Consider the following 25,785-nt stretch of genomic DNA (forward strand, 5'->3'; position numbering starts at 1 on the left):
ATCTTGAATATACAATAGGTTTACTGAATATCCCCCCCCCCCCATTACTCCAAACATAGGGTAGATGAAGATGGTAGACTTTGAACTTCATCATATATCCAGCCCTGATCGAACTAATCTTGCTCGTGAAAAAATAAACCTGGTAATCAGATCACAAAGTTATTAGTTGCAGCTGCAAACCGCCACCTGTCAATAACTGCAAGAGAAAACAGCTTTGTTTTATATGGTCACATGTCAGGAGTAGCAGTGAACCACTCTTAAGAATGGCTGACAAACTGCAATTATTTACTTAAATTAATTTAACAGTTCCAATTCTGGAATTGATCTATAACTATTTTACTTGCCTTATATCCATTGCTGTATTTGTTGATGTACTTGATTGGTAAGTACAGATGTCCCTCACTATATCAATGAGTTGGGTTTCTTGAAACCCATTCGTTAAATGAATATTTGTAAATCGAATAACCTAACATGTGGGAAAAATAGGGTACGGATCCCAATGACAAGAAAACTTCAATATTATGCCTAAAAAATTAAATTGGTTCACAAACAACAAAATACTGTAAATTAGTACCTAACTACTATGGTACAAGAAAACTCCAATACCTACTTGTATTATACCTAAAAAAAAAAGAAAGAAAAGAATTGTACAAACAACAAAAATCTTAAGGGGTCATATTTGTATTAACAAGAATAACTTTTGTATAGTGAGAAAGAGGTTTAAGAGTAGAATATTGGTATAGTGAGGGATACCTGTATAATCTTTATATTTTCTAATAAAAATGAAATCTTGTGATTAGTTAATGGGCTGATTTCAAGAATTTGTTCAAGTATACAATCAGCAAGATTGAGTGGCACAGCTCCTCCTGACAAAACAGAATATGTACATACTGTTGACTATTATTAAGTGGTTTAGAGGCAATAAGGCACAAGCATGTACCGTGTGTTCTGAACTTTATATGAGCAAGGTTATCAATAAACTTACAAGTAGTTTAGTTTGTTATAATTTGAGGCAGAATGGAAATAACCATGTTCAAAAGTTTTGTGCTTGTGTAACAATGTCCTGTATGATGTAAACTGTGAATACATTCCATTAATGAATAAATATATATATGAAGATGCATTGGTATTATTCTCAGAACTACAAGGAGCATTAATTGGCATAATTTATGAATTAAGTTTCTTCACCAGTCCAACACAAAAATACAACCACAAGAGATCTGTGACCACTGTACCCTTTATTTATTTATTTACTAATTTAATTTTGTACAAACCCTTGATAACTCGGAATTTATTATAAAATAACTCTGGAAATGACAGGTTACAGTAAATAAAATTATCTTGAAGAATCTTGGCATATATAGCCACGTAGGGAACAGTGACGCTGTGACACCGCGCCGCTCTCCACGCTTGGTCAGTCTGGTGCTTGTTATTGAAGCAGTCGGGTGTGCACTGCCTGTCTCTCCCTCATCAAACATCACATATGGTGTCTGCACCTTCAAGGAGCTATAGGTAGGGCATGAAGCTCAAGTCCTCGAGTCTTCAGGAGAAGAAAGTGTTAGACCGAGTTGATGCTGGGGCATCCATGCATAAGGTGTGTGAGGAGTTTGGGATCAAGTCCAGCACATTTTACAACAAAAAAGAATCGGGACAAGATTCGGAAGCACTATAAGTTTAGAGGACTCTGGCAGCTCAAAAAAGTGGAGAAAAGAAATATGCCCGCAAAGTTTAGTGACTTAGATCAAGTTGTGTACAAGTGGTACAAGCATGAACGTACGTCTGACATCATCTTACCCTGCACCAGCTACAATGCCTCTGTGTCACCTACCATGCCTCAATCACGTATCACCTACGATGCCTCTGTCTCCTACTAAGATGCTTCATTCTTCACCTACAGTATTGATAAGTACAGTATATTCTGGATTTACGCGGTCAATTGAACCTGTGGAGGTCCGCGTAAAACGAGAAAAGCGGAAACGAAATATCAACATATGGGATTAATTGAAATAGAGAGTGGGCTGACTCCCAAACTTCACTTTTTCCGACACACTACATACCTTGTAGTAAAAATAACATCATAATTTTATGATGGTATTGATACACACATAATATCTAAATAAAAAACTACAAATCTAATGGTGTTCAACACTTACGTTAGTAGAAGAGATGGGTCGGCACACAAACTGGAGGATTTGACAACTTCACTGACGTGTGGTTTCCAATTTAGTTTGTTGTCTATAGTGACGCCGAGGAGCTTCGTGGAATCTACAACCTGGAGTGTGTTCGGACCTAGAGTAATGGAAGGAGGTGGGACAATGTCGGAGGAGAGGTTGATGTGCATAACCATGGTCTTGGTATGGTTGATGGTGACATGGTTGTTGGTGGCCCAGTTTTGGAGACTGTTCAATAAATCCTGAAGGGCGGTATAGTTGGGAGCAGAATTGTTGGCTGATCCCAATGGTGGAGTCGTCGACATATTTCCAGCGAGCAGGGGTTTCTCTTAGGGCATCATTGATGAGCATAAGGAAGCAGAGTGGTCCCATCTTGGTGCCTTGGGGGACGCCACAGGTGAGTGACTGAAAGGTGGAGACAGCCCCTCGGAAGCGTACAGCTTGGCGTCGGTCACTGAGGAAGTCTGTAAGCCATGGTATAAGACTTCTCCGAAGCCCGAGGTCAATAGCTTTGTTGATGATTATATTGTGGTCGACTAGGTCGAACGCTTTAGTGAAATCAATGAAGGCGACAGCTACAGACGTTTTTCGTTTCTCGAGATGGCGGTATATGTAATCAAGAAAGCTGACAAGACAGTGAGTGGTGGAGGAAGTTTTCATGTTGCCAAATTGCTGAGGGTCTACGACTCCTGCAATGTCAGCATAAGCCCAGTCGAACACAAAACTTTCACAGATTAGGCTGGGTATTGGGGTGATTGCAATAGGTCGTAGCTGATTTAAGGATTGTGGGCCGGTTGACTTGGGCACTGGTGATACATAAGAGGTCTTCCAGTCAGCTGGGCATCTGGCTTGACTGAGAGAAGCATTGATGATGGAGCATAGGGGTTTAGCAAGCTCTGGGGAGAACTCCTTGAAGAGTTTCATTGGTAAGTCAATGGGGGTGGTAGAGCGTTTTAATTTTAGTTTGTCCAGGCGTTTTGCTACGTCAAATTCTTCTACTAAGTCAGTGGGAAGGGGGGCTGGTAGGTAAGCAGGGAGAGTGGTTGTGTCAAGCCGTGGGAGCGTCTGGCATATAGTAGCGAAATGGTTATTTGTTTGCTCAGCTGCGTCAACATTAGTGAGATGGCTAAGGAAGGGGAGGGGGTGTGTCTTATTGTTTAGTCCACAGAGTTCTTTAAGCTTACCATACCATTGACTGATGTTGGTCTGCTTCAGGTGTTGTAATTTGGTTGGGTAGTGGGACTTCTTTGCAGTGCGTATTTCGCGGATGACTCGGTTGCGAAGGGACCTGTAGCGGATGTGGTCATTGAGATGAAAGGCTCTGTCTCTCTGTTGCATAAGTCTTTTGATCCGAGGTGTGATCCAGGGCAAGTCAGCTGGGTGAGATCTGACGGACTTCTCGGGGAAGAAGTGGTGGTGAGCTTCCGTGGTGGTGTTGGTATAATTTATCCATTTGGTTTCCACGTCATCCACGCTAAGTACTTCAGTCCAGGTATGATGAACTATCCACTGCCCGAAGAGGCGCACTGCAGAGTCAGTAATCGGCCTGTAGGTCTTGATGTAGGGTCTCTGTACTTGAGCGGGAGTGGCAGCTGGGGACCAGAGCACTGATAAGTGTGTGCTACACCCGATAGGAGGCATTGGTTGAGGTGGTAGGTACTGGTCCGCTAAGTCAGTTAAGATAAGGTCAAGGGTATTTTGACCATGTGTGGGGAAGGTCACAACTTGTGATAGTGATAGCTGGTCCTGGATATCAGTGGTGTCAATTTCATTAAAATCCCCACATAATACTAACTTGGCACATGGGTACCTAACTCTGAGGTGGTCTGAGGTGGTGATGAGATGATTGATAAGAGTGTCTCTGGTGGGTGATCGAGGCGGATGGTATGCCACACAGATTATGACGGAAACAGTGTTGCGCGGGTGGGCCCGTAGCACGACACGTACCCATAATACAGGTAAAGGAAATTACTGTCTCTAGAATGAATGACTCTCTGTCCTGGCTGTGAAAATCCCATGCAACTTTAACACTAACCGCAGACACTCTTGGGTACATCCATGGTGTCATCAACGAATAACAGAGGACCGCGAAATAAAAATCCGCGAATTATCAGGGCATACTGTACTGGCATTTGTCCTCTTGTCTTCCCAGTGAACTCGAAAGATGGAATGTAGACTACGTTGGTGAGGTACATTGAGGTACCTCCTGTATGTAACCCATGTCTCGCTGCCATACAGCAGGATGGGGAGGACCACTGATTGGTATACGTGCATCATTATAAGTAATATCAAAGACATGGGTATGGAGTCTGCCAAAGGTTTGAGATGCACATCTGAACCGATGTTGAATCTGTTCATCGATATCTGCAGTGGTGGACAGGTGGAAGCCAAGATACTGAAAGTGGGTAACATTAGAAAGGGTAGTGCCATTAACCTGGTATAACTAGCTTCGTAGAGCACTCTCTCGTGCATGATGACACAATTCATGTCATATTCATGATAAGATCAACTTCACAGTGACGCAAATTGATTCACCAACCTTTAAGAAATTCTCCAAAAATTATTTTCAACACATTTGTGAAAAATTTTGATGCATCATAGTAGCAAGTAAGTTCTATCAAATAAACAAACTGGCAGCTCTCAAGGCCCATAGGAAGGGAAGAATGCAACAACAAATGTGCAATATTATCTCGGCAGTCAGACCGAGAGTGTGAGCTGCGTCCATTTAAATTTCCATAACTCCGTGCGGGCTGCCTCAACTCCTGGATTACAGTGCCTACCCTACTCCCTAAAAAAATTTAATTTTAGTGTTAGAAAAGTGAAGTGATGGTTGCGTAATGTAATATTTTTGTTATATTTATGGGGAAAATGCTTAGTTTTCAAAAGCTGTTATTGTATCAGGCAATACAACCTCATTATAGTGAAAATGTCTCGAAAAAAGTCTCTGAAAGACAATGATTTTCTAAAACTCCTGTTTAGGGACAGTACTGATCAAGTGGAGTGATAATAAAGAGCCTGGTAGTGAAAATGATCATAACAACAAAGAAAGTCATGAATCTGAAGGCGTAATTGTAACGGTTGCATCCACGTATCTTACACCTCACCACCAGAGACTCCCTTTACCACCCTCACACTCTTCTTCACAACAACCTTCCACATCCCCAGCATCTCCTGCATTATGTAAGCCTCATACCACCCGCTACCTCCCTTCCTCACCACCACATGCCTCCCACGGTCACCGTGCAAGTTCCACCTCCCACACCCGACTTATCAGCTATGCTACATTGGAATCCCTCTAGTTCTCTACTCCACACTCACACACCCTCATCCACTCTCCCACACACTCATCCACATCCCCACACTCTCATCCACATCCCCACACTCTCCTATACTCACTCCACACTCCCCTACATTCACTCTCACTCTTACATTTTACTTGAGCTCATTCATTCACTTCCTCCCCCAAAGTCCATCTACAAGATCCGGAAGTGTTCCACCTCGCTGAAGGATGCGAGTACAGAATGATCTTATTTTATATCAGTACAGAATTTACTTTTTTTTTTAATATTTTCTGTTATTTTATACAGTCAACCCTCGCTTTACGCGGTCCCACTTTACGCGTTTCCACGTTTACGCGGTACCCTGCCGAAACCGGAATGCTCACTTTCCGCGGTGTGTGTACCCTTTTACGCGGAGAGCGGCGCGAGCAGGGTGCGCATAAGGTCGCCCAGTCATCAAACATTACCGAGTTCTTCACCCGCCACCCACCACAACCAGCCCAAGTCAGTGATAGTGATAATGATAGTGAGGATATGGACTTATATGGACTTTGAGGGGTTTGACAAAGAGGCCCTGCAAGCCTCTGTGGTGGATAGTGATACAATTGATACAAGTGATACAGGTGAAGGCCAATAATCTGCCCTCTGCCTTGGAACCAACCCCCCATCCCCGTGTGCCCAGCCATCTTTTCTACTAATTTAAGTGTTAAAAAACCTAATATTATTGATATTTCTCTTAATTATTAATTGTGTGTGCATACCATCATAAAATTAAGAAGTTATTTTTACTACAACGTAGGTATTGTGTCTGAAAAAGTGGAGTTTGGAGGTCGGCCCGGTCTCTATTTCAATTAATCCCATATGTTATGTTGTTCACTTTATGCGGGCCGCCGTGTGTTGAATTAACCGCGTAAAGTGAGGGTTCACTGTATTACATTTTATTATCAGATATTGTGTTACACTTGTACTTTCTTTTACTATATTGACAATCATGCAATGCGGTTGAACACCCATCCACCTTTATATATATGATTGTATTTTATATTATATCTGTACTATAGGGTGTCTCAAAAGTCCCCATACTCAAAGTTTGTCAATTTATAGTAGTTTAATGGCTAACGATAGCCATCCATGGTATCACGTGGCATATGCTGGCAACATAGCAGAATATTGCTGAGTAATGTACCGGTCACGTGACTTCGTGCATGAGCGGGTAGAGGGACGTAAGTGTGAGTCAGTCGACAATGAGTCTCAAGCGAGCACATAGGGTCGCTATGTTGGAGGCGTACTTTGAGAAAAAATCTTGTCAACGGTGTGTTGAAATCTTTAAGAGATTCCCTGATAGCCCGACACCATGTATGAACTGGTGATACATTTTTGTGACACAGGAAGTGTGAAAGACAGACCAAGAACTGGGCGGCAGTCAATAGTGACACCAGAGTTTGTTGTAATCTCCCCGTAAGTCATTGTGGAGTTTGTCACAGTAAGTGGGAGCATCTTGTTCAGCCGTTCACAGGGCTGTCAAACATTTAAAGTTACGTTCATACAGAGTCAGGGTAGTGCAAGAGCTGTTCCCGTTGGACACAGACAAGCGTATTCACTACTGCCGTTGGTTCAACAGGTTCACACACAACAATGTCACAGTGCCGGATACGACATTTTTCACGGACGAGGCCTGGTTTCATTTAAACTGGTACGTAATTTCTCAAAATACGCTGCATACCGTACATGTGTGAGTGAGTGAGAGAGTTTTCAAAGGAGGATAAGAAAATGAAATAAAAATTGGTTTAATATTTACAGTAAAGTTGTATACAAATCTCACTAAAAATATATTCTATTGTACAATTGTCATATTATCATGGTGCAGATAAATCAAATAATTAACACTGCACATTTTAAATATTAGACTGATGTTCTGATTCATATTAATTTTTTATTTACTTTTTTATTTTTTTCAGGGTAGCTGTAAATAAAAGCAAATCCACACAATTATTTTTCTTATACTATACTCTACTGTATTCTTATCATTCACTCATTTTTAATTTATTATTAATAATTAATATTTACTTCATTTGTAAGATAAGTGTTATACTAAGGTACAGGGTATGTCTTTTCATATAAATGTCTTAAATCTATTTTACCTCTCACTTCATGTAAGTGATCACCACACATCAGTAGCACAGCCTTATCTAAAAGTCACTTGAACCCATTACGTCTCTTATTCATGCATAATGTTACTCCATGGATGTCCAACTGCATCTCCTCATCCCTCTATCAAAAATTTTCCATTCTCTATATCTATTCATACCATCTGCAAAGACATTGATCCTCTCTGTAACACCTCTATCATTTCCACATCTGCCTCTTACTGTTCTCACCATCATATAAAAGAAATCAGTAAATGCGTGTAATTACGAAAAAAGTTATACATCAAACAAATACCTTGTGCAGAACCTTTTAATGGGGGTTTATAATACATCAAGTGAATACACCATCAGCGATTGCTGTCATGCCGAGTCCTTCAAGTGTGTAGAGAAGACACTCCTTATTGGCTTCATCACCATCATTTTCCACCCAAAGCTTCAGCATAAATGCCACCTGATTTTCCACACTACCCTCCTTTTCTGCCTTATCTTTTTCAATGAATTCAATCTGTAAGCCAGAAAAATACTTTTTACAGTATGAACAAAATCAATTATACAAAGACACAAGGGAAATTAGTTTTTCAAGAGAAGTTCTCCATTGTCTTTATAGACACCTGTAGCATAAATTTAAGATACTCATCCTTTTTTGAAGTGCCAACATGAAGGAAAATTAAGAAAATCCTATCTTATTGTTTGATGTGGTTTGAGCAACTCATGCATAATCAGTGATAGGGACTGATTCAGCAATTACTTTATAACTTCCAAGCATATACAGGACTCAAAAGAGGGGCTCAATAAAGACAAGGGTTACCTCTAGGGCTGAAAGCTTCATTTATTCCGAGTATATTGCATAAATATGTTTGAGTGCTTTAATTTGATTTTTTTTAGAGAACCACAATACAGAATTAATTTTATCTTACTAATTTTGTTCAAAATCTTATTACATGTACTCCTGAACATGCAAATTAAGGATCTGTTGTCTGCAATTGGATATCTGTATAATTAGTAGACCAAATGACCTCTCAATAATTTTTAATACTTTTCTAATTCTAGTTTATTTAATGCTAATTATTAGCTGCCTATGGTTTTTCGAGGTCCCTTTTTTGGTGTTTAGTGTTATTCTGGATGTACAGTACCTAAGTAGTTAAACACAATAAATTTAAATTCTATGAAAGTGTTTTTCCTATAAGGCTTACCGTTTCAGGATTAATCTTATCTCACCAATTTTGTTCAAAATCTCAATATACAGTATGTACCCCTGAATTGAATAAACATATCAGATGGTACTACTCAGTCCAGTGTATATAACTGGAGCTGGCGGACGCCCACCCCACAAAGGGTCACAGCTCAAAGTTGAAGAAGCCACAAGTTCATAAAACTGTGAGGGCAAATGTTTTTGGAGTGAGAATTGTGACCCATCTGCCAGAGTATTGTGATGGCACCAAGTAGGAGCTCTTTCAAGACCAGACTTGACCAACACTGGAGCAAGTTCAGATACATTCAGGAGCCGGTGCATGCCCAGTTCTTGCCAACAGTGCGTAACAGAGACGTGACCGACCGCCCAAGCGGCTAACGAGCTGATCAGTGGCAGAGGATAAAAGTGAAAAGCATGACTAGACATACGCTCACAAGCAGCAGATGCTGGTAGTGGGGTGTTAAGCTTGAGAGTTATGTCACATAATGTCGGGAAAGACCTCAGTTTCATAACCCGGGCATGTCAAGTACCTATCAAGCTCCTTAGTTGAGAAATTTGTGGATGGTTGTTGCCTCTGTAGCAGCGAATAAGGAAATGGTGGCATGGGAGCTTAAACTCCGTGTTCGTCGCTTGGGTACATTGATGAAATGATATAAAAGAACGCGTGTGATTGGGCCAGACATGAAGAGACGCTTGTGATTGGATATTTAAAACTCTATTGTTTGGGGCATGTAACAAATAATGATATTTGCTTTTTAATTGTATTGGAGTAAAAGTATTAGAAAACCATACTTAAGTAAAAGAACTGAAAAATTTGAGTACTTTTAAAAAGTAAATACCCAAAATTGATACTTGAGTACAGTACTCAAGTAAATTCACCTAGTTACTTTACAACTCTGCTATTTACATTAATTCTTATGTGGAAAATTGCCCTGATATTTGCAAATTCATTACAGTACAGTATTTGCAATGATTTTTAGGAACGCTTCACTTGCGATAACCGAGGTATTCCTGTTTATGTAATATTTACAAAGCAGAATTACAGCACAGTGAACCCTCGAAGATCTGGACTAAAAGGGGGGATCACCTGTCCGAAAAAGCCGATTGTCTGAATCTTCCGGCGAATGTACAAAATTAATAAAGACGATAAATAATAATATAAAAAACACCAAAAATACAGTACTGTACATATTATCCTGACCACTGGGGTTAGTTAAACAGACTTTTTCCTGTGAAAAAGCCATAATTTTAAGCAACATATTACTGTACTCACTTTGTGCTGAAATGTTTTACACTGAAAGACTAAAATTTTTATCTCTTGTGCAAACTATGTGACGTTTATACTCAAATTATTCGCTGTCTTGCAAGAATTCCAGCAACGTAAGCTATATTCTGCTAATTTTAGTCTGTGACATTTTAGAAGAGAAAAACTTTAAGCTTAAAACTACCTTCACCCTGTTTTGGGGATGCTTCTTAGGGAGGCTTCTAAGCCCAGAACCCCCAAATTTTTTGTCTGAATTTTCTGAAATCCGGATTTACTAGGTCCGGATCTTCGAGGGTTTACTGTACAGTACTGTACACCAGACCATCGCTTTATGTGCATTCACTATATGGGAATTCGCATTTATGAAGCGACCCTTTTTCTACCCATAATCCATTTAATGCGGAAAATATTCCCTATTATGTGTTCTGTAGAAGATATGGCGTACTAGTTTTATATTATTTTATATTATATTACATTTATTTCTAAGCCACATTAGAGTATTTTAATTATTTTACTACAACTTTCATAGCATTAATGATCTAGAAATGGTTGTGAAACGTGGCACAGTGAGTGTGTGTGTGTTTACTGCACCCATGTTCTTCGTATGTCTTAGTTTATAGTTTTATATTATATTATCTTTATTTCTAACCCACATCAGAGTTTTGCAATGATTTTTCCACAGCTTTTATAGCATTACTGTTCACTTTTAGTAGTTGTGGAACATATCCTAATTTTCCCCATAAGATTAAGTATTCACTACATGCAGATTCCCATTATGCTGTGTTGTCACAGTACACAACCCTAGCATAAAGCAAGGGACAGGTGTACATTAAAAATAAATTATACCCTCTCACTACCAGGCCAGGGAGGGAAATTTCCAAGCATCCCCTCCTGCAAAATATTCGTCATCCAATGAGCATTATGATATGTTAATTTTTCAACTTGCAAATTCGGGTAAATATACTGTATGTAATTTTCTTAATTTTTTTTTATTCAGTTACATGCACAGACCATGCTACATACATGCATATTAGGTGACGACGTCTGTTTGGAAGTGACTCAAATTGGCCCAGAAAAACTAGTAAGATTGGTAAGATTTTAGCCAGTGAGTAACACAAGACGGGATTTCTCTATTTAAATTTTGGAGAATCGAATTTTATGTTTGACTGTACTTCAATACATTATCCTGATAAATAGTATTATTAAATCCCTGAAAGAGACATCAGTTATTACCATGCAATGGGCTTACCTCATCATTTGCAAAACCAAGCTTCTTAGCAAGGAGCTTCCACTTATCTTGCCCCAGTTGATCCAAATTCTTGGATAGGGCTTTTTGCTCTTCCTCAGTTATGGCCTTGATCTCTGGTCGTTCCTCATCCCCTCCTTCTTCTTCCATATCCTCCTCATCCTCCTTTACCCCATCATTTTGCTCCAGCACAGGAATAACCTTTTCTTCTTCTTTATCATCATCTTCTTCTACTTTAATATCGGCTGTTAGTTGTGACTGAAAGAATGTGATGATACAATGAATGGAAATAAAAGATGTAAGACAAACACAGTACAGGTAGGTATCCCTCGCTTAACATTAAGCCAAATTTCTTATCTAGAATAACATAACAAATGGGAAAAATAGGATTCGGTTCACGAACAAAAAAACTCCCAAACCAATGAAATAGAACACAACTACAGTAATTTACTTCCAAACACATTAATAAAATTTATAAAATTCAATACTGTACAATAAAAAACCCAAGTACTGGAGCACCTGAGTAACGACACGTCCAAGTAATGATACAAATTTTGTTTTAATTAAAAATAATATCTCATTGTTATTGTTATGGAGCAACATTATGTGGACCACATGGCCCCACCTGCACCAACACAGCCGTGCTGTACTCTACACGTGACTGTTACTTAGTGCAGACTTGCCTGTTCTCTGATGACATACTATAAATAACATACACTGTGAGAACCACTTTCATTATAAAATTTAAAATTAGGGATATTAAATTCATAATAGTGTTTTAATATACTCTGAGTAAGGAAGATTTAGAGAGAGGTTCAATAATATTTTGTCCTGTGCTAGTAATGAACTAATAGGAAAATATACATTAATAAAATGTGCAAAAAACTAGCTGCACATATTTACCTGTCACTGAACAAAAGCAGTTTCTTCAGAGCTATCTGAAATGGCTGGCATCTGTCGCGTTTAAATCACATACATGTTCTCGTTTTCTACCTGGTATAATGGTCCCAGCCAGCCCACTGATAAATATTGCATTAACCTCCTAGAATAATATAAGTAGTGCAAGGTAAGATGGATAATTTGTATACAAATGTTATTAACACAGGTAGCACATCCAGAGATGTATATATGATTCATAAACGAAATTAGATACATAAAATAAGAGGTTAAACTCACGCCAAATATCAAAAGAAAATATAAGTGTTACCCCTTAAAAAAAACGAACAACCTCTTCTCATTTTAACAATGGCTAGTGTAGATTGACGATTATTATTCAATTCATGATGGCCGAGCAAGGTCTGGTCTCTGAAACAGGTACTCAGCCCATCAGATGGCAACTCTCACCAGAAGAGATTTAACCCTTAGGCCCCAGGTGACGTTCCAGAACGTCCGCCTATTCTCGCTACTTATTTTATTATTAAATATTTTTTAATTATTTTTAGAAAACTTTATTTTTTCTCAATTTATCCCCCCGAGGGGGGGGGGGGGTTAGTGCCTAACCCGGGGCTTAAGGGTTGATAGAAAAATACCTTGCAAAGAAAAATAACTATACAATGTAAGTATACACCTAAACCCCGACTTACGACGGGGTTAGGGACCCAAATCCAGGTCGTAAGTCCGATATGGTCGTAAGTCCGATATAGATAAAAAAAAATTTTTTTTTAATAAAAAATCTACAATGAAATACAGTACAGTAAAAGTAATAAATAATGATGAATGGATACAGTACAGTGAAAGTAATAAATAATAAGGAATGGATACAGTGTGACTGAGCACTTAACCTTTAATGTAGTCAGCTGAATGCACATGGGGCCCCCATAATTTTCTAATTATACATGGAGACTACATTAACTGGAAACTTTTCGGTATAGAAAATGCGTGTGTCATTTAAAAAAAATTTTTTTTTTTTTATCTATATCTGAGGCGGTCGTAAGTCCCGACGGTCGTAAGTCCACGTAGTCGTAAGTCGGGGTCTAGGTGTATATTAATACAGGACAGTAGAACGTCAATTTAATTCAAATCTATTTAAAATTATTGATTTAAAGCGACACCCACAATTAAGGACATTGTATCAATTTAATGTAAATCTTTCCTAATTTACTCGAACCAAATCTGGCGCATCATATGGAAACACAATATTTTAAGTTTCGCGCCTTATGTTTCCCGCCAGACACCTCTCTGGGCATGCTACACGGCTGCCAGCCACCCTCCCGAATCCTCAGTTCTCGCGCTGACGCTCTAGTGAATGGACATTCTGTGTGACACTATCTCCTTCCACCACGTGCATCAACCATTGCCACTATGTCCAAGAGGCCAGCCACTACATCATTAACTGGCCTATCTACATCTGGGCAGACACGGCCGTCATCCAGTGCTTCCCGCGTGTCAGGTGCCTCCACAACCACACCACCAGACAGTGATGTGGATGATGAGCTGGTTGAGTTGGGCTCTACATCTTCAGAGGATGACTTGCCTAACTAAAGGTGGGTGAAAATCTATTTTTGATAGCATAAAGTAATGAAAAACTAAGTTGAGAGGAAAGTAAAAGCACTTGGGGAGGGCCAGTGATGCGAGGCAGGAGACAGTACAGTGCAGTACCACCAGAGCTGGATTACGGGGTTGGGGGGCCCTGGGCGACACCAAGCAGTGGGGGGCCCCCTGCTGACAACTGAAAATCAATATAGGTAATATCCAAGGTCAATAGAAACAATAAAATCTAGTAATAATGACACATTTACAAATTATTTGTTCCAATCAAAGAAAGTGTATACATTCATTCACAAATGCACTTTTCGTGATTTTTTTCTAGCAAATAAACGTATCACATTGTCAAATGGAAGTTCTCTTGAAATGTCTGACTCGGTGCTTAATAGCATCAGATTGTTGAGTCTCTCCTGGCGCATCGTGGTCCGCAGCCTGTTTTTGATCAGTTTCATTTTTGAGAAGGAACGCTCCCCGGTAGAATTGGAGACCATTAACACCAGATATATCCTCAAAACCGTTTCTACGTTTAGAAATGCTGATTGTAAGCCATCGTTTTCCTTTATAATTCTGTAATAAAACGACTCATTGGGCTCATCCGCGGCTTTTGCATACAACTTTACCAGAGATGAGAAGTGAATCATTTCATTGTAGATGTTTTCATCAATCTCTTTTCCATAATTTTGCAGAAGATTTTCTGAAGCAGAATGAATGGCATCGGCTGACATGGTTTCCAGATTGCTTAAAAAGCCAAAGCGATCCTTCACCAACGTGTATGGAGAAATCCTTTCTTTTAGGGATACCACTAGGTGATCAATGTCTGTGAGGAAGCATTTAGTTCGATAATTGTCTCTTGGATCCACTTCATTTGAACGTTCATAATCCAGTGGAGCAAGCTGTACGCTTGATCGCCTCTGACGACCTGAATGGACAAACTCAGTGCTTCCTGCCAGATCTTTTGCTTTTTCCTCATAGGCATCAAAACTGTCTCGCTTTCGTTCAAAGAAACATTTCAAGGAAACCAGAGAATTTACTGCTGATTGAAGAATTAGTTTTGGATCTTGAAGAAGTTTGTGTGTAGTGTTCACTTATTTATACAGCCTTATTATTATTTTATTATAATCTCTGTTAAATAAGTTAAATCAGTTTACCAAACATGAGTTTTAGTAGGAAATATTTGTGGCGGCCTGGTGGAGTTAAGGAAAGTGGTGCACAGCGAGTGTTAGGCAATCTGTTCCACTTGTTTATTGCTCTGTGGTAAAGGTTTTTAAAACTTTTATTTTACAATGTTGTGGGCGGGCCCTGGGCGTGCGCCCGGTATGCCCTCCCCATAATCCGGGCCTGAGTACCACGCAGTAACAGTACCATCCAGCTCTCAACTCGACTGCAGGGAGTGCTTGCTGCATATACAGTCAACCCTCGCTTTACGCGGTCCCACATTCCGCGTTTCCACGTTTACGTGGTACCCTGCCGAAACCCGGAATGCTCACATTCCACAGTGCGTGTACCCCTTTACGCGGGTGAATTATAATTTTTTATTTAGCTCATAAAATTCATACAAATTATCCGGCCAGAATATAATTTACATTGCTGGAATTTTTACAATTTGATGATCATTTTGAATATAAACATCATAGATTTTGCATTAGACATACAAATTCTAGATCTAATGTTTACTCTGAGTAAATATGTTATCTTTTGTGCAAAATATATGACATTTATATTCAAAATATTCCTGGTCTTACAAGGAATCCAGCAATGTCAATTATATTATCCTAGCTTTAGTTTGAGGTATTATTTATTACTATACCTTAAAATCTAGTGGTTTTCCCCAAAAAATTTCTCAGAGATGGAAGAGCCAGCGAGTGTAGTGTGAGAAGAGGGGGAGGGAGTTGAGTCCATTATTTGAATGGACATTAACTTGGCAATTGTATTTCTCTATTTCTCTTAAGTATTAATTGTGTGCATGTACCATCATAAAATTAAGATGTTATTTTTACTAGAACATAGGTATTGTGTCGGAAAAAGTGGAGTTTGGGGGTCAGCCAGTCTCTATTTCATTTAATCCCATATGTTATGCTGTTCACTTTACGCGTTTCTCACTTTCCGCGGTACCCTGTGGGTTGAATTAACCGCGTAAAGTGAGGGTTCACTGTATATCATTACGCCATATATTTTTCTCATTTATTAGATAATAAAAGTTTTTTAGTGTTTTGTGTCTTTCTCAAGTACCAAACTAAATTATTCCATTGAAACAACACTTCGATTAGGTGCGAATTCGATTTAAAGTGACCTCTCCCGGAACATATCTCGATTTATATCGACGTTCTACTGTACTAGGTAAATATACTACAACTACAACTAATGAAAAACTGTACCAATGCATACACCCATTTTAATTATCAAGTCTTAAAATATACACTTTATTAAAGTATTTGTAATATTGGTCTAACACTTTGAGCAGTGCAAGGGGATGAAACATGGGTTTCGGGTACCTAGGTTTTTTGGTCATGAAATCGCTGGTTGAGAGTTTCTGCTTTTGAGGGCTAACAGTCTCCTTGGTTTTCATTATACTCCTGGCATATGCATAAAAGAACTAGAGATTTTTCTTTTGCTGTTTGGCTGGTCTAATTTCCTGATTAGCCAAATTTAGGACTCATCTGCATGACGCCCTGAGCTACGGTATTTCTTCCACATCTATTATTTTCTCCTGCAGGCTTTCCTAGAGCTGTGATTCATGCACTTGGTCTTATTCCTTCTTCTTTATGTTTTAGTGGTATACATATCTCTACTGTCAACTAAAGGAATTCCACGAAGTTTAGCAATGACTTGACTAGGTCTGACTTCTCTCTCACGATTTCCTCCTAATTAATTCTCTGTAGTTTGTCTCTCATCAGACTGCAGATGGAGTATATGACTCATAATATTGAAAATGTGTCTATCATTTATGACAGCTTGCTTATTTTCACATGCATATAACAGTCAGATTTATGTGCATTAAAGTTTGGCGAGCCTAAGTGTTCGGCCAACCTACTAATTCCACTGACTACACATTCTGAAATGATTTTGCACAGTAGTGATGATCCTTCATGCCTTGAGGAGCCTAGAGCAGTACAAGAATGTTCTTTTGCTGCCCAATATTTTTCCTATACAGCACTCAGACTGTACAATCAGTTGCCTGCATCCATGAAACAGCTGACTTCTGTGGAGGCCTTAAGAAACAACATTAGACCTTTTCTTAAGTTCATGAACTTGAACAGGGTACAGTGATGGAGAAATACAGGGTTTAGGAAGAATTAAAACTTAAGGGTATATGAATGATAGAAGTCGAACTGTCACTTTATGAGATCTTTTATTGTAGTGCAGTATTTCTTTTTATTCTGAAGTCTTTGACTTTGTAGTGTTTTGAGTGCTAGTGAATTCTTTAGAAGAACTGATGTTTTTGAGAGACAAAAGACCAGCTATTATTATTATTATCATCATCACAATCACTGAAGATGGCAGCGAGCCCATACAGCTAGGGGGGGGGTAAGAGGGAAGCCCCTCTTCATAACAGAATGCAAATTGTTCTTCATGAAACCCATTGAGCTGAAATTACTCTCAGATTCAGCTGATGAAGTTGGCAATGTACAGTAAATGTTAGTTACAATGTAATCCAGCTCAAAAAGGGCATTCTTTAGCTTTGTCAAATAAGCATGAAGTTTAAGAAGACTATATTACTGATTCCAAATCTCTTTCCAGGTCGGTAGAAACTTTATCTATAACATTATACCCTTGGGATAATAGACTAATTGGGGGGATACCATGGTTGTTAAGCTAAAAGTCTGTTAACCAATGTCTGATAATGTCCGATAATCCTGATAAACATTCTGTTAACCAGAGTCTGAGAGGGTATGCTGCTGTATCAGTTTGAACACATGGTCCATACAGTAAACATCACCTCAGTTGTGCTCCACTGTGTGTTCACAAACTGATACAATATATATAAGACGGTTTATTAAGATAACATGGCAGCCCAAAGGCTGAAATGCGAGCACGGGCCTGACGGTGGGGTAAGTTGCAACATTCATACAGTGACGTGAGGACATCAGTGCTTGCTTATAGGCTATAAGCTTATGTATGCAAACTCTGAATACATTAAGTGATGCTTTCCTCTCGTACTACAAAACAAGTGTCAATAAAATCACTAATCATGGATAAGTGGATCATTAAAAAATACAAAGCTAATTTGGATGGAGAAAGGCCGACGTCAGGTTCATGTTCGGTTTCCACAAAAGAGAGACATGAACATAGCAAACAAATTGATGCAAACATTGCAAAGCCAACCTGTGATTCCACTGAGTCTTTACTTGATTGCGAGTTGAATGGTAACCCAAAGTGTTGGTCTTCTGATCAATATAAAAAGACATTAGGGGAATATGAGTGGCTTTACACAAGACAAGGTAAACTTGGTTGTTGTTTAAGAATATTTCAACTTTAGGTTCTGACAAAACACAAGGCTTAGCTTTATGCCATGAATGGCAACAAAGCAGTGTGGAAGCTACAGGCGAAACAACAAAGAAACAAAAACAACAATAACAATTAAGAAACAAAATATTCAAAGACAAAAATAGCACTGCACATAAAAAAGCATAAGAAATAACATCTGCAGCTTCAAATAAAACTTGAGAAAACATCGCAACAAAACAAAATTTTTCATGTTTAGAATCTCCTTGTTGTGTAATTCAAACTGTTTACAGTATACAGTACTGTATTTGCAAGACTGGATATCCATTTGCTGACTTGCTCCATCTCGTTTCAGGTGCTTAATGGAGTTGATATGGGACGTGTTTTACACAGTGGTCATTCTTGTGCAGACATTAGTGTTCACATTGCTAATGCTATGAGACAGAAATTAGTGACTGAAACAGAAAGCAGAAAAACTCAATAATGGTTTAATGATTAATGATTCAACATCAATAAGTAAAAAGACAGAATTAGTTATTTGTATCGGAGTCCAATATCCAGAAACAGATGCAGCCACAAGTGTGTTTTTTAAACTTGTTAAGCTTACTATAACCACTGCTGCGGAAATTGTATCTGTTCTACTTGTGAGACTAAATGATCTTGGCTTTACCACAGAGTTTTTGTCATCATGTTGGTTGTCTTTTGCTATTGATGGTGCAGTTAATATATTATGCAGGAATGCTGGTGTTGCAGCCAAACTGATTGCAATGTTTATGTAACTGATTGCGTGGTACTATGCAAATTACTGCTTAGAACTTGCAGTATCTGATGTTGTTAAAGAACTCTCAGGAGTGTGCCACATGAAAATTTTCTTTGAGAAGCTATACAGCTTTTACAACGTATCACCAAAAAACTGCAGTGAACTAAAAGACTGTGCAGCCTCGTTGAACAAGCAGTTGTTTAAAGTTTGGTGCCTTTGGGGTAAGATGGGTTGCATCTAGTGCTCGCTCTATCGGGGCTGTATGGCAGGATTATCCTGCATTGTTCAAGTACTTTAAAGCTGCTAAGAATGACAACACATGAAGTACATCAGACAGAACTGAGTACTGGGGCCTGAAAGAATGTAGGACTGATGTTTCATTTGTAACTAATACACCTATGGGCTTGATGTTGGATGCACTCATTGAGTTAGAAGATTTGTCGCTGGGGCTACAAGAACGATGAGTGACGTTGTCAAAAGCACACAAACTAATTGAGAGAAAACATAGGCTATACCAGTCCTTAATCAACAACCCAGGAGTATATCTGACAATGGCACAGGATGTGGCAAATACAGTACTCTGAATATTAGTGGAGCAACACTTCACCCTCCACAGAGTGCGAAGGTCAATGATCCTCATGAATTTTACACATCTCTTGCAGATAACCTTGCAGTGAGGATGTTTGCATCAGTAGCTTCCCATTCAACTAAACAGTCATGTTAAAGCAGCAGTTATGTTAAATACATGTACAATATATGGAAATGATGAAGCACTTAGAAATACTAGATCCAACAAACTGGCCCACTGATCCTGATACTTGTCTTCGTGACAAAGCCATTAGCTACCTGAGTGAACAGTTCCAAGTACCAATGAATGAATCAGTAGAGGAACTTCGTGAGCACATATATGAGAAAGGAAAATAATTCCATTAAAATTTAAATCATTGCTATCTGCCATCAACTCAGTAATCATATCATGCTGTGAATGTGAGCGCTCATTTACCAGCATGAACACTATCATCAGTGCTACAAGAAACTGCCTTGGCATTACTCCTGTTCTTCATTAAACTGGCTGGGACACCTCCTCTGATTTTCAATCTTGAAGAATATGAAAAAAAGTGGATCCAAAAGGGACGGCAGATGAGACTGCAAGCCCAAAACGGAAAATAATGGATGAAATACCGCCGGGTTATGAATCGCTTTATGGACTATTTCATAGGTAAGATATAGTATTTGGGGCCTTTAAAATATTCTCTCTCCACTTTTTGTGGTTATTTACCCCAATTTATTATCACTGTCATCTATTACACATCTAAAAGGCTAGCAGGAAGTTCACTTGCTAATGTAAAGATTTTTTTTTTTGTTCCAACAACAATGGTCTTTCTTTGTTTGTCATGATGGGCGATTCTCATCATCCACTCTCACCAGCATTTTTATGAGTGGTTTGTGACAGTTTACTTAATGCCTAACCACTCAGTACTGAGGATGATGTATGAATATTTTGAAGAATACAAAATATTATGCAAAGTAACCATTATAAGTAATTATAGAATTCCCATAACACATGTCGTCAGTCAGCAGTGACCAGCGAGATGACTACGCGCATTGCCAGTGTTACATATAAAGAAACTATAAAAGTTGTAGAAAAATCAATTAAATTCTCTAATGAGACTTAAAAATATAGAAAATATAACATAAAACTATTAAATAAGAAAAATGAGGAGCATAGGTGTTTGTGTGTGGAAGGTGAACATATGTATAGAGACAGTAGGCAGTTTGTCAACAGTACATCTGACAACTTTGCTTGTTAGGTCTACATGTATTTCAGTTTAAACACGTGCACCTCTGCTGTAAGTTTATTTTATCCTCTTCACCTCTGATTGTCAAGTTAAATTTGGTTAAATTTAAGCTAAGCTTAAAAAAATTACTGTATTTTCTTGTTTCTGCCTTGCATCGGCAGCAATGTGATGTTATGGCATGCATGCACTGCAGTAGCCACATGTCTCTGAGTCAGCTGGATGGCTGGCTTGGCTTCGGTGTGCCCCCAGAGGATGTTTGAAGGCAGAACTAACTAATTTTTTTTACTTAAAATATGAGCTATTGTATTTTATGATGTTCTATGTATCATTTTCATATTCATTTTTTTACAGAACTTGTTATTAATTTTTGGTGTATGCAAAATACAGAATAAGATTTTGAATCTATTTACTCCACATTAAATCTACCAGATAACAAAGTTTCCAAGAATGAAATAGATTTTTTGAACATATTCACTTCTATGCCTGTACGAAGCATAGGACCAGAAATCTGCCAAATCCTGGAAACCTGTTCACCTCAGATCCCAAGCTTGGCAGTTGACTAAAATAGACTAAATTGAGAAGAGAAACCCTTAGATAAAGACTGGTGGAGTGGTACTAAGTTGGTCTTCGAGTTACAGCAATGCCTCTGTAGTAGGAACTCGGGACACTATGGTTGGATGTGATGATTAACAGAAACTTAATTGATCAAAGGCTTCTCATTTCTTAAAACTGTTAAATGAAGAGAAAATGCCTACAATATAAATGGAATACTTACAGGTAGCTCCTTTGCTAATTTCTTGATCATGGTGGTGAGATATTCAGGCAATGTGGCAATAGGACTAGCAGAATGAGTAAAAAAATGGGGTGAGCGACAGGCCAACAGTCGCAAACCTCTCCAACCAAAGTTGCTGTCATTAACCAACCTGAAAAATGATTATAATTTTTACAAAATATTAAATGAAACAAGATGGAATATTCTTAAAATTTTCACACAGTTTAATTTCTATAATACTACAGTTATTCTTATTTTTAAGTATCAGAGCTGGGTATTCTGTACAGGATAGTGCTCAAATTTCATGTTAAAAGTGAATATAAAATTGAAAATCACAATCAGAGGCATAGCTAGAGGTGGAACACATTCCCCCCAACCTTTTTAAAAAGAAAAAGGTCACAAGGCGTGTCAAAATATTAGGGGTGGGGGGGGGGTATGTTTCACTACAATGTAATTGCCTATATGTCAATGGCTTCACATCTATTTGTCCTTTAGCTTTTCATTTTATGTCTGTTTATTGTTGGCCCCCCTAATCCACCATCAAACAGTTGGGGTACCTTGATGGTCACTGCCTGAGTGTTGCCACATGTATCGGGTCACCTGTGAGTCGAGGAACATAACATATGCAGGCAACTGTACATCCTACAGGCAGACCCCATCTAGAGTTACCCCTATTAGCGCTGATTCGTTATAGTGATATTCGTCCTGGAGTCTATTTTTTTTTTTTGTGCAGGGTACATATCATTATCTGATTAATTTTCTGAACCTGCAGGTGTATGTAGTTTATGAACAGAACAGCAAGCTAGTTCTTAAGTTGATACCTGATATAGTTACAGTAATTTGATTTTATGTACACCAGTGAAGATAAAGCCCCTTCACAAATGTAATTGTTCCTAACTGTACAAACACTCTAACAGCACTATTCTTAACCACTTTGTTTCTTCAGTAGGATGATCTAAAACTTGGCAAGGTCATTACAGATGTCAAAATTCATCCTCATTTCCTTGTCAGCCTAAAAATTGGCAATTTTAATGCCTTCACTATGGGGATACAACAAAAATATTTTATTTAGCTAATGGTAGATAAATTTATTCAGCTCAGATGGGACCCCATACACATGGAGTTAGGTGCAAAGGAGCCACACTTTGTTGCTCAATCAATCTTGAATGGGAACTGCACAAAATCAAAAGATTCAGAGAAAAGCTGCTGGAATCTATCATGAAAGTGTACTAAAAGGTTATGTAAACATTCCAGTGAATCCTGCTTATGTTCCATAAGGTTCATTGTGTCATCATAGTCGTGAATTCTAAGTAACGAGGGAAATGAGAGAAACTGCCAGCTTCAGCTTGGTCTCCAAGTATTTGCAGCATGCTGAAAAAAGCCTTTTTAACACCCATTTGCCTTTTCCTTGAAGTTCAGTGCAAGTTTGTTAAGGTGTTCAAACACAAGTCAGAAGGGCAAGTTGAGTAAGGGAATGGGGGCCACAGAAATAACAAATGTTCCTATAACCCTGATCTTGTAGGAAATTGGCTAATTCATTGCAAAGAAGGAAGCCCATTCTCAGGCCTTTCCACAGGAAAGCTATCTGACAGTACTGTACATCAGCAGTGCCCGGTGTTGACTATTTTTTAGAAATGCACAGGTCCCTCCCTAACCGTGAAGTAGTTGACAGAAGTAACTACAGTCTGCAACATGTCACTGAAAATTGGAGACAAATCTTTTGATGACAAACTTTGTTGATGGGTGAAAACAATGGTTAATTTTGATGAGAGTATGTTTTCTCAAGATAATTAAACATAATTCTATTTTCTTCTCCATTCCACACATTTGGTCATGGTTTTGACTGAAATGCAAGCAAGCAGTTGCTCAACTGCAGAGAATTCCTTGAATAAAATTCCAAAGACCAGAAGCTAAGACTACAATGTGATATCTGGTTACTTGCCCAATGCCAGTGCGATCCATGAGGAATTTTTAAAATTTGCAACCCTGGGTTTGGGAACCCCTGGCCGGGGGAAGTTTGATACAATGTGCATTTTTTTTGTCCTATGTTATGCATAATATGATATCTGGTGACAGCAACATGCCATGTATATGCTTCTAATCTGCTGTGCTGCTTTGCATTTTTGCATTATATGTATATCAAGTAATTAAAAAACTGCTATGAATTCAACTTGTACCTAAAGGTGAGAGAACATTCAGTAAGTGATAATTAACCCCTTGTGTCTGGGGGTCTCTCTTCTGTGTTGAATAGTGTCTGGGCAAATAAAATGTTAAATTGGCACCTGTAGTGAAGGGGTTACTATTAATACTATAGTGAGCACATTATCAATATAAAGGGGTCCCTTAGGAAAGTCATGCTAAACTAGCATCTAGTCACCAGTTCATTATTTTATAGGAGAATGTTTATTGTTTGAATTTTTTACCCCAGAATTAGAATTAAACACACTCCAGTCCTTCTAATTGCTATATTATTTAGAATGAAAAATAGTTTAGAAAGCACAGAAGTACTTTTATGTGACTGTGTGCATGTTTACAACAGGACTAGGTAGATGTGTTGTTATTGCCCACTCAGAAAGGCCACACAAACACAGCTCCATAACCGGACTAAGCAAGCATGCAAACACTTTGGAAAGCTTTATATACAAGTATGAGTGTCTCTGTGTGTACCCAGTCCCTTGAAAAAAAAAAAAATATATATATATATATATATATATATATATATATATATATATATATATATATATATATATATATATATATATATATATATATATATATATATATATATATATATATATATATATATATATATATATATATATATATATATATATATATATATATATATATATATTATATAACACTTTAATGCTTAATATGCATAAATATGGCTTAGTTGAACTTATTTTTTTATTTAATAAGGAATTAGAGATTAAAGAAGGTTAGAGGGTTTTACATTTTGTAAAAATGTGGAAAGTTGAAGAGTATACTTTACTGGCCACCAGAATTAAACAGATTCCTATGGGGGTTAAGTCAACTACACCACAGTAAAATAAACATTAAGATATTTTTTGATAAGGCACTGTGGTAAAAAATGTCAGCCTTATATTTTAATGAAGTAATATGGCTATTTATACTATGTGCTCTCCTTGCCTGGGGTTTTAAAAATCATCCTGAATACAACCAAACATAAATTTTACAGCCTAATCAATGTGGTTATTAAATACTGTAATCAACCATCATCATCTAGAAGTGGTACACAAAACTTTTACTTACTTATCCTGTTCTCTCAACTCAGATTTAGGGCTAAGCTGTTCAATGGCAGGAGTGAAGTATGTCTCAAGTGCAGGTACAAAGTCTCGTTCTGGCATCTTGCACGCCTCAAGATTATTTGGTTTCAGATTCCAAAGTCGAGTCATTTCAGCACTGTAGGTAAAAGGAAATAGAGAATAAAAAGAGAAATTAATTTGTTGTCAAATTTTCATCTCTAAAGATACAAATATTCTACACTCTTTCTATCCTCTCACAAAGATAGTCATATGAGACCTAAAGTACAGATTTATACAATAGTGAATACTGTACTTTTATGTAAGTCTTAAAAACATTACAATATTCCATGGCCATATATCTTATATGCAGGTATTGTACAACATTATTATTTAATTGCAGTCTTCATAGAGGCTCAACCACTCACTTAACCGTACAATTATAATTATCTGTGTCTCTCTATGCTTATTTACTGTACAGTTGCTAACCAGTGCTAAAAGGAAATACAACATGTAGGAACAAAACATATCTTGTTACTTATTTTTATGAAATTAGAGAAAGAGTAAAAAACTCTGACTGTCAATCACTTACTTGCCCATGGAGAATTTAGTCTTTGAATCAGCATCTCGGATAATTTCTCCCACTTTCCGTTTGTGTCGTAATTTTTTAGGTGACTTATCTGCATCCTCTTTCAGCTGTAAAATTGCAAAGTTGACATCATCTACAATTATTACCCAAAATTACTGACACAATGAAATTGAGTATTGTACAGTAACTATTATGTATTAAGTGAAAATGCATCTTGTTCTTATGAGTAACACAAAGGGATGAAGTATGAAATCCTATTTTATGGTTGAAGAGAACAGTTTCAAAACTTACTTTGTCCAGGGAGTCATCTGTTTTCTGAGACAGAGACACTAAGTTATTCAGATCATAGTAGATGGTGCAAACAACCTTTCACA

The 25,785-nt window shown here is 38.0% G+C and overlaps 1 protein-coding gene across 2 annotated transcripts in view; it reads right to left on the reverse strand.

Moving 5' to 3' along the window:
* Positions 1 to 7,405: 7,405 nt before the first annotated feature.
* Positions 7,406 to 25,785, reverse strand: part of LOC121871526 (THO complex subunit 1-like) — a 78,567-nt gene continuing 60,187 nt past the window's right edge. For both annotated transcript variants that reach the window (XM_042373947.1, XM_042373948.1), the window contains 5 exons: positions 25,415 to 25,518; positions 24,833 to 24,982; positions 21,560 to 21,707; positions 11,302 to 11,556; positions 7,406 to 8,101 (listed from right to left, as the gene is read on the reverse strand). In XM_042373947.1, coding sequence (XP_042229881.1) covers positions 7,928 to 8,101; positions 11,302 to 11,556; positions 21,560 to 21,707; positions 24,833 to 24,982; positions 25,415 to 25,518 — 831 coding nt within the window. In that variant the 3' untranslated portion in view covers positions 7,406 to 7,927. The remainder of the gene's footprint in view (positions 8,102 to 11,301; positions 11,557 to 21,559; positions 21,708 to 24,832; positions 24,983 to 25,414; positions 25,519 to 25,785) is intronic.

The sequence above is a fragment of the Homarus americanus genome, unplaced genomic scaffold (genome assembly GCF_018991925.1).
Source record: "Homarus americanus isolate GMGI-L3 unplaced genomic scaffold, GMGI_Hamer_2.0 scaffold45698, whole genome shotgun sequence".
NCBI classification, from domain to species: Eukaryota; Metazoa; Arthropoda; class Malacostraca; order Decapoda; family Nephropidae; genus Homarus; species Homarus americanus.